This window comes from Sardina pilchardus, chromosome 6 (genome assembly GCF_963854185.1).
Source record: "Sardina pilchardus chromosome 6, fSarPil1.1, whole genome shotgun sequence".
NCBI lineage: Eukaryota > Metazoa > Chordata > Actinopteri > Clupeiformes > Clupeidae > Sardina > Sardina pilchardus.
In genome coordinates this window covers 3,146,004-3,155,020 of record NC_084999.1, presented here as the reverse complement: position 1 = coordinate 3,155,020, position 9,017 = coordinate 3,146,004, and the positions used below count along the sequence as shown (strand labels likewise).

At 44.7% G+C, this 9,017-nt stretch overlaps 1 protein-coding gene across 1 annotated transcript in view; it reads right to left on the bottom strand.

Moving 5' to 3' along the window:
- Window positions 1-4,786, bottom strand: part of LOC134082421 (cytochrome P450 11B, mitochondrial) — a 12,344-nt gene extending 7,558 nt beyond the window's left edge. The window contains exons 1-3 of the mRNA XM_062538122.1: window positions 4,441-4,786; window positions 2,384-2,539; window positions 1,756-1,973 (exon numbers count right to left, since the gene is read on the bottom strand). Coding sequence (XP_062394106.1) covers window positions 1,756-1,973; window positions 2,384-2,539; window positions 4,441-4,727 — 661 coding nt within the window. The 5' untranslated portion in view covers window positions 4,728-4,786. The remainder of the gene's footprint in view (window positions 1-1,755; window positions 1,974-2,383; window positions 2,540-4,440) is intronic.
- Window positions 4,787-9,017: the final 4,231 nt, after the last annotated feature.

Sequence of the window (9,017 nt, the reverse complement as noted above, 5' to 3'; positions counted from 1 at the left end):
ACACACACACACACACGCACGCACGCACAAACACACTCACTCCCATCGCTCGCAATGTGGCACATTCAGAGCCTTCAAATCAAAGGAGTCTATCAAAGACCCCCGGCCTACCGAGAAAATGTAATCGGCTTTCAGCGATATCCAGCAGCTATATTTACATATGAGCGTGTGTGTGTGTGTCTGTGTCTCTGTGTGTGTATGTGTGTGCATGTGCGTGTGTGTATATCTGTGTCTGTGAGTCTGAGTAAGAGAGAGAGAGAGAGAGAGCGAGAGAGAGAGAGAGAGAAAGAGAGCACATGTGAGCATTTGAATATGCGTGTGTTGGTCTAACATCTACTAAAGATGGCAGTTTTGTGCTTGATGATGGGAAAGGGAAGCAAAGCATGCTGGCTGTATGATGCATACTGTATCTAATGGGTATATGGGGGTGTTAGAGTGTCATGTAGCTAACAGCTGCCAGGGCCGGTAATGGCCATCACTGGTCACCTTGGGCCAAAGCATGACTTTGAAGGTAAAGGGCAGTGTGTGTGTGTGTGTGTGGGTGTTAATGTCTAAGGTGTCATATAGCTGAAATGTTCCTGTAAGACCGACGGAGTTTACTTTACTCAGGAAGCGTAATTAAAACAGTGTGCGTCTTAGCTCTCAAGGAAACTGAACACTGTCCTGACAAAACAGAAGGTCTGAGAGACAGGAATGCTTCTCCAAGCAAACTCATCTTCTGCACTAATACACAATATATTCCTGGTTGGCATGTGCCAAAGGATAAAAAAACTTCTTCTACAACTTCTGTTTTATTAATTCCTGCTTTTCTTTTTGAACAGAGGCGAGTGGTCAATGCGACCATTTTAATGTATTGGGGTTAACATTTCAAATTGGTTCATCTTCACGGCAACCCTTCATCCAGCCTCCATGTATGCTTGCAGATTGTTTTCCTGAGATTGTTTGCCGACAGCCACAACAGACTCAAGACAAACAAACAACTGTTTACAAACGTTTGTGAGTCTGAATGCAAAATGTGTCTATACACAGATGATGCTCTCAAATGAAATGAAACTGACATGTTTATGTGGAACAGCCCGAAGATAACCATTTTGCCATGCTCTGATGAAGGCAGCAATTCACCTGAACAGCCTTGTGAGATTAAAGACTTCTAAAACATATACAGTAATGTTCAGATTCTCTTTGAAAACATTTTTCAGTCATGAGAAAACACAAGAGGGCTTAGGGCGCTCAGGAGTCTATAAATTAGTACTCAGGTGCTCCTCTGCTACGGGTGAGGCGAGAATCCAAAAGCAAAAAAAAGGTTAGCAGACGCACTCCGGGATTTTAGAAAATATAAAAAGCCTTTAATAGAACATGGCAAGCACTGTGTTTTAAAAGCACATGGGTCTACGCGTTGCGGCCATATTGGCCCTCATCAGTAGGCTGGGTGAACCCTGCCTGAACTTCCGGGGAATTTGAATTTCGCCCGGCAGCTCAGGCTGGAAACCAGCAGATCTATTTTCGCTGTTTACTGCCAGAACCTTTGGCTCCAATCAGAAACGGCCATACTCTAGCCCTGGCACGCTATTGGCCGGTGATGCGCCGAAAACGAAACTTAAACGACGCGAAGTGCAGTAGAAACAAAGCGCAGCCTCGCCAGACTAATGTTGAATCTTAAAAGATTGAGTTTAGTATGGTGAAAACCAGACTACTTCATCAGGGCATAGACAAAGGAAGGGTTTTTCAGTCATGTCTGACGTTGACCTCTCTGACCTTCCAGAGCGAAGCGGAAGAGGTCAGCGCTGGGGTCAAGGGTCAGCTTGTGTTGACCTGCGTCCAGTGCGACCCCGCGGGCCTCCACCCTGGAGCGCAGCAGGCGGCAGAAGTCCCGCGCCACCTCGTCCAGCTGAGGCAGGAAGCGCCGCACCGCGCCCGCCATCATCACCTCCCGGTTCAGCAGCAGCCGGTCCGACCGCCACTCATTACCATTCCTGAGATCACACACACACACACACACACACGCACACACACACACACACATGCACACACACACACACACACACACACACACACACACACACAAATACACACACACACACACACACACACACACACACACACACACATAAAAACATAGCTTTATGTACACATCCTGAGAGCATACATTTTTTATGGATCTTTAGACCAAAGCATCAACACAAGATAAAAATATTAGGAAGTCAGTAGTAATGTAAAAGGCCCCTCTACACACACACACACACGCACACACACACACACACACACACATTCACAAGAAGCATACACACGCACACTCACACACACACACACACACACACCCATTCACAAGAAGCGTACACACACACACACACACACACACACACACACACACAGCCATGCGTACTTGAGGAAGACTCCTTTGCAGTGCTGGCGTGTCTCCCTGTGTGTGGCCCACGGCTCCAGGGTCATGCGGCGCGGTTGGAAGCCCTCGGCGCGGAACAGCTCCCCGATGTCCGCCGGCAGCAGGATGTTCACCGTGCTCAAAGAGCCCAGGTGCTCCCTGCAGCGCCACCAACGGGCCAGGTGGGGATACAGCGGCACACTTGTCAAAAAGCTTTAATCTAAAGCAGCATATTTAGAAAGTACAAGTCTTCAGTCTCTATAGTCTCTACAAGTCTCTATAGTCTCTACAAATCTCTCTACAAGTCTGCAGCCTCTACAGTCTCTACAGTCTCTACTGTCTCTACTGTCTCTACAAGTCTCTACAAGTCTCTACAAATCTCTCTACAAGTCTGCAGCCTCTACAGCCTCTACAGTCTCTATAGTCTCTACAAGTCTGCAGTCTCTATAGTCTCTATAGTCTCTATAGTCTCTACAAGTCTACAGTCTCTATAGTCTCTACAAGTCTGCAGTCTCTATAGTCTCTACAAGTCTGCAGTCTCTATAGTCTCTACAGTCTCTATAGTCTCTACAGTCTCTACAGTCTCTATAGTCTCTACATGTCTTCAGTCTCAGCCCACTGCACACCGGCTTAGACTCCATTGTTTTCAGCACAACCCTGCACATGAGTATATTGGAACCTCTCACAGCCGTTTTGTTCATTACGATTCAGTTCTATTTTTGTTGATCCCGTGTATGAAAATCATAGATTGTGATGACATTTTCTGTGCCGCGGGTGTTTGGGGGCAAACTATAGAATATGTTATGGTTATAGTGACGTAGTAGATGCTTTGGTAAAAAAATATGACTGTTTTGTTAAGTCTACGTTAAGCAAAATAGTGTTAATAACTAAATAAATGAATAGTATTAAATGGAAGCAGAAGAAATTAGTCTCTAAATCCCTCTTGAAAGTCCCAAAACTATCACATGAACGAAGACAACAAGGCAACTTATTCCACCAACCAGGAACCACCGAGGAGGAGAGTCTTGAATGTGACCTCTGAACTGTCACAGCTGGTCAAGACAGCAGATGTGGCAGATGAGGGGGCTACTGTAGGCCATTGGGCATGTAGAGCTGGATCATGGAGTTTAATTCTGGCTGCTATAGAGAGCCAATGGACAGGAACTAAGTGAGGAGTTACAGCACATGTGTCCTCTTGGGCTGATTAAAGACCAGGTGTGCTGCAGCGTTCTGTATCAGCTGTAAGGGTCTCACTACACACACACGCAGGCCAGCTAGCAGGCCCGCATTAGTCCAGAACTATGGCATGATCTATAATCTATAATCTATCTATGAATTGTGTGGCATCCTGTGTCAGATAAGGTCCGATCTTAATGTTGTAAAAGCCTAAACTGTCATGATCTTGCAATTGACGCTGCATTCTCAGATACATGTATATTTATTCCTCATCAATTATGATGCACAAGTACAGTAATGTGCCAACTTAGTTGAGGTCAGCGTAGATGAGTCAAGCTAGATGTTAATCTGTTGGGGAATAGCTGTATTAGTTGGAAACACTAAAAGCTCTGTTTTGGAGAGATTACTGTAAGCTGAAGGTGCCGATCTTTCCTTCTAGCTGGGATATCCTTAAGGTATGCAGAAATACGATCTGAAACAATAGAGTCATCAGGTGGGAAGGACAGGTAAAGATAAGTGTCATCCACATACTGTAGAAGTGATTCATAGGAGCGAATGATCTCACCCAAGAGAGTGATGTAAACTGATTCAAACCAGTTAAGAGCTTTCCCAGAAATTCCCAACTCAGATAATATAGAGGAGAATGTCATGGTTTACGGCAAAGGTTGGTAACAGGTGGCCTGCAGGCCAAAGCCAGATTATTCTGGTAGTCTGATTTGTTTAATCGGTTCATACAAATAGCCTAGTCACCAATCAGTGTGGGTGCAAGAACAAATATGAGACAGAACAGCAGGATGCACTATGATGCTGTTCTCCTATAGTGGCGTCTGATGGTCCTTTCACACAGCGCCGGCATCACTGCAGATCAGGCGCAGGTGTCTTACCTGTAGATGGGCCCCAGGGTGTGGAAGGACTCCTCCATGTGTTTGTGCAGCTGGCTGAAGGTGCCGGCCCTCCAGAAGCGCAGCAGGTTGACCCAGCCGTTGCTCCCCGTGTGCGGCATCTCCTCGAACGGCCGCGCGTGCCCCCCCTGGCCCGCTCCCCTCGTGTCCGCGAGCCCCCCCGCCGTCCGCCTGGCCGCCTCCTCCAAGCGCGGCGTTGCCACGGACACACACAGGGCCCTGGAGGCTGGAGGCGCCGCTGGTAGGCGCAGCAGGACGGAGCTCAGCATGGCGTCCGTGTGTGTGTGTGTCGTCTCTCTCACACACTGCCAGTGTGTCTCTCCATCCCCCCAGCTGATTTTTTTTTACCCCTGAGGGCAGGTCCTGCTCCTCCTGCCCTCCCTCTCAGGGACGTCATCTCATCCATCTTCTGCTCTGCTCTGCTGTGCCCTCCCATCCTCCCGACGGCCCGGGCCTCTTGATTTATCTACACTGAGGGCCACGAGTTCAAGAGATACCAACACTGCAGTGTTGTGCTGCCTCATGTCAAGTGTGGACACTCACACACACACACACACACACACACACACACACACACACATGCACACACACACACACACACATGCACACACACACACACACACACACACACACACGCACACACACACACACACACACACACGCATGCATACACATCGTTGAAATACACCATAAAGTGAACTTTATTCACTTTATGTGAAATGTATTCACTTTACTGTTCATCAACAAACACACACAAGTATTGTGATATGTGAGAAGATCTATGGAGCAAACAGTGATATGTGAGAAGATCTATGGACCATAATAACAAGCCCTCCACCCGCTCCCTCTGGTCAAGGACTACTGTCTCAGCAATGTGGTGAATGAAGAATTTAAATATAAACTGGGAAAATGAGATAAAACACAAACTAGAAAATTGAGTCAAAACTGTACATGTACATGTAGATAAATGAAACAAATATTTTATTTAATCTCTGTTCTTCCTTTCACTCTTTATTACATGTTCAATATACCTGTGTACATTTAAAATGAACTAAAAACAATCTGCATTTTTTTTATTATTTCTAAAGAGGTCATTGAAAGTGCTTTTATGCTTGAACAGCTTTAAAAAATAATATAGCCTCTTTGCTATTACAGTACATATATGATAGGAAATCAATTCCATCATGATCATACAGTATGTCACAATAATAATAATAAAAAAAAAGTTTGGGTCCAAAAGGAATGAAGAATATTTACAGATAAACAAAAAGATACTGCATTCAGGTCAGAGCTAAATATTGACAGTACATAACATGGGTGAAAACAGACATCATAATAACACTAAGAGACATGATGCAGTCTTCATTACTGGAAGATAGACTGGTCTCTGATGTTAGCCCTGAGGCCCACAGGCTCCCCTAGAACTTCAGCTCAAGTAGCCTAACACACTGTGGGAACTTCAGCTCAAGTAGCCTAACACACTGTGGGAACTTCAGCTCAAGTAGCCTAACACACTGTGGGAACTTCAGCTCAAGTAGCCTAACACACTGTGGGGATTTCAGCTCAAGTAGCCTAACACACTGTGGGGATTTTATGTCAACATACTGGGGTTCCACTAAGGAGGGGGGTACCCAATTCATTAAGAACTGACAAAAAAAAGTGGCGTGTGTCTGGTCATAACAACAGAGCTGGTGTCCAGGTGTTGCTAGGGAACAGGGGTCATGGGTCGGTGGGTGAATGACCTCTGACCTCTGACCGGATCTCTGAACTCCACACATAGAGTGATCTAACCAGGAAGCCATCTTTCTCCTACACCTCCCCTCGACGAGAACAACACGTGTGATCTTGAAGGTCCTACTGTATGTGTGTGAGAAACATACACCATGTGTGTTTCTAAAGGCTGGGAATGTGTCATTTACACGGGCCAATCAGCCACCATGTCCCTCCAGAACCTGATGACGCTTGCTGTTGAAATGGAGGGTGGCGCAGCATGATGACATCATGCTGGTTCCCCAATGAACGTGATGGAGGAAATACGGTCCAACAGAGACGCACAGTAGGGCGCCCTCGTCATCCTCACATAACCTTGCAGTCCTTATTGACGGCCGTGGGGGTCTTGGTGTGCTTCTTTCCAGAGAGGAAGTCCATGTTAAAACTAAGGCCTTGGAACGCGTTGAGCAGGCTGTAGGCACCCTCTTTAGAGGGGGCGTCGGGCTGAATCATGGCCGCCAGCTCACGGGGGAGAACCACCTTACCGCCCACCTTCCTCAGGCGACTGGGATCTTTGCGATTCTGGGAAGAAGGAAGGAGGAGGTAGAAAGCACATTAAAGAAGCTGTAATAAGGAGTTTGTGTCTCAACTAGAGAGCTACAACATGCTAGAGAGATAACAAGCTGTTCAGTTGTAAATGCATTCTGGTCTTATTCAGAACTGCAATGATTGATGTTGGTCCCAAACTGAACATTTCACCCGTTATCATGCATAAATACCCAAGGTCATGCCTCTGTGGTAAGGTCAAATGATCTGAAGAATGGGTCACAACACAATCCCTCCTGTGTGGAGTCATCTCAACAAACCCACAGCCTGATGACATCAGCTTGGACTCTTCAGGAACAACAACCATCCTGCTTCATTAGCTCAGTGAGTTCAGATCCAAGCAGTAGCAGCTGTAGCTGTAATAGGTTCACTCTTAGTTGATTACCACAATCGAAGCTCAAATTACTGTAGTGTAAACTCTTCATGTGCGTCAAATAGGCTTCAGCCTTTGACAGTCAATTGTCAAAGACTGATTGACTATTAGAAATCACACAAAAAACTTTGCATCAGATGGCACAAATGCCTCTGAATCACTGAGTATTAGGCTACTGTATATGATGCTTACACACTAGTAAGCATGAGACAGATGCACTTCCTGCCTGAGTTGTGGTCCCGCTCTTAAGATGGACAGCCACATACTATACCCCCCAGGGTCAGAGCTCCATCTGGGAGACACCTGTGTGGCATTTCTAAATCCCTCGTGACCTCTCCGAGCTAAAGCGACTCCCAGTTTAGCCTTCGGATAAAGACACACACTCCAGGCATGGCAAAAGCAACGTTACAGGGCTGAATTCACCTTGAAATGGTAATCTTTTGACATGACATGACATTGTGAAGATCAGCACTATTTTAAGGGCCAGGCTGACTCATGCTGGCTGGATTTATTGCCCTGGCCTCAGACGCAGGATTACGAAGATGACTGTCTGCTGGGATCAGGAGCGGTTGCATACAAATGTGAATCATGGAGCCGGCAGATCACGTGCAACTGTGGATGGCTAGGTAACACTTTAGTTTGGGGAACACGAGTTAACTATTAACATATAATATGTGCATGTGGATGGCTAAGTAACACTTTAGTTTAGAGAACATATGTTAACTATTAGCACATAACTAATGTGTGCATGTGGTATCACTTTAGTTTAGAGAACACATATTAACTATTAGCACATAACTAATGTGTGCATGTGGTATCACTTTAGTTTAGAGAACACATATTAACTATTAGCACATACTGTAACTAATATGTATTAACTAACTAGTATTAAGCATCATATCACATGTATAAGGTCTTTTTTATAATAAGGAACAATTGAGCAATTTCTTATTCTTAATCAACAGGTTGTTTATTCTTAATAAATCCTCAAATAAAACTAGATGGTCTTGATTGAAGGTTACTGGTATGTAGGATGGCTCAAAACAGAGAGTTTAGAGACTCCCACTCCTAAAATGTCTGAATATGCACATTTTAACGACAGAATAGTAACTTATTATGCCAATGTATTAGAAGGCTATAACGTTTCTATTTTCACCCCTACTAAACAGTATAACTTGCATATCACAGATTTACAAAGAATAAATCACCTATTGAATAAGACTAAGAAATTGCTGAAGAAAGACCTAATAAATGTGTAATGGTGCTAAGTATAGACCTATTATATATTGATTACTAATACAAACACATATTACTTATGCACTAATGGCTAATTAATAGGTCCGTGACTAGAATACGGCCCAATTCACTGAATCTAGACGAGACACATTTATCTAATCTGTGTATGAAGTGAGTCACTCCATGCGATGAGATAACATAATGTAATCCTTGTTCATAATCCACTGACATAATCATGACTAATTCATACAGTCTATTCATGCCCATGAGCTACACTCACATAGTGTTTGAGAACAAGCTTCGCTATACTGTATCTGCATAGCAAGTTCAGCTACAAGACTGGGCTTCTTCCCGTAGGAACAAGGTGGATGGCCAGATTCTAATCTGGTCTAGTCTGGCCGAGACACTGATTGATTCACACATGGTAACAGACAGACAGACACACAGACAGACAGACAGACAGACAGACAGACAGACACACAGACACACACACACACACACACACACACACACACACACACACATTGACCCTTGTGTGATGTTGGAGTCAAATTGACCCATTGTTTTTTTTTTTTTGAGAAAAAGTATTCAAAAATAATATTTTTCAGTCTGATCAATAGGCCCTACTTTGTTT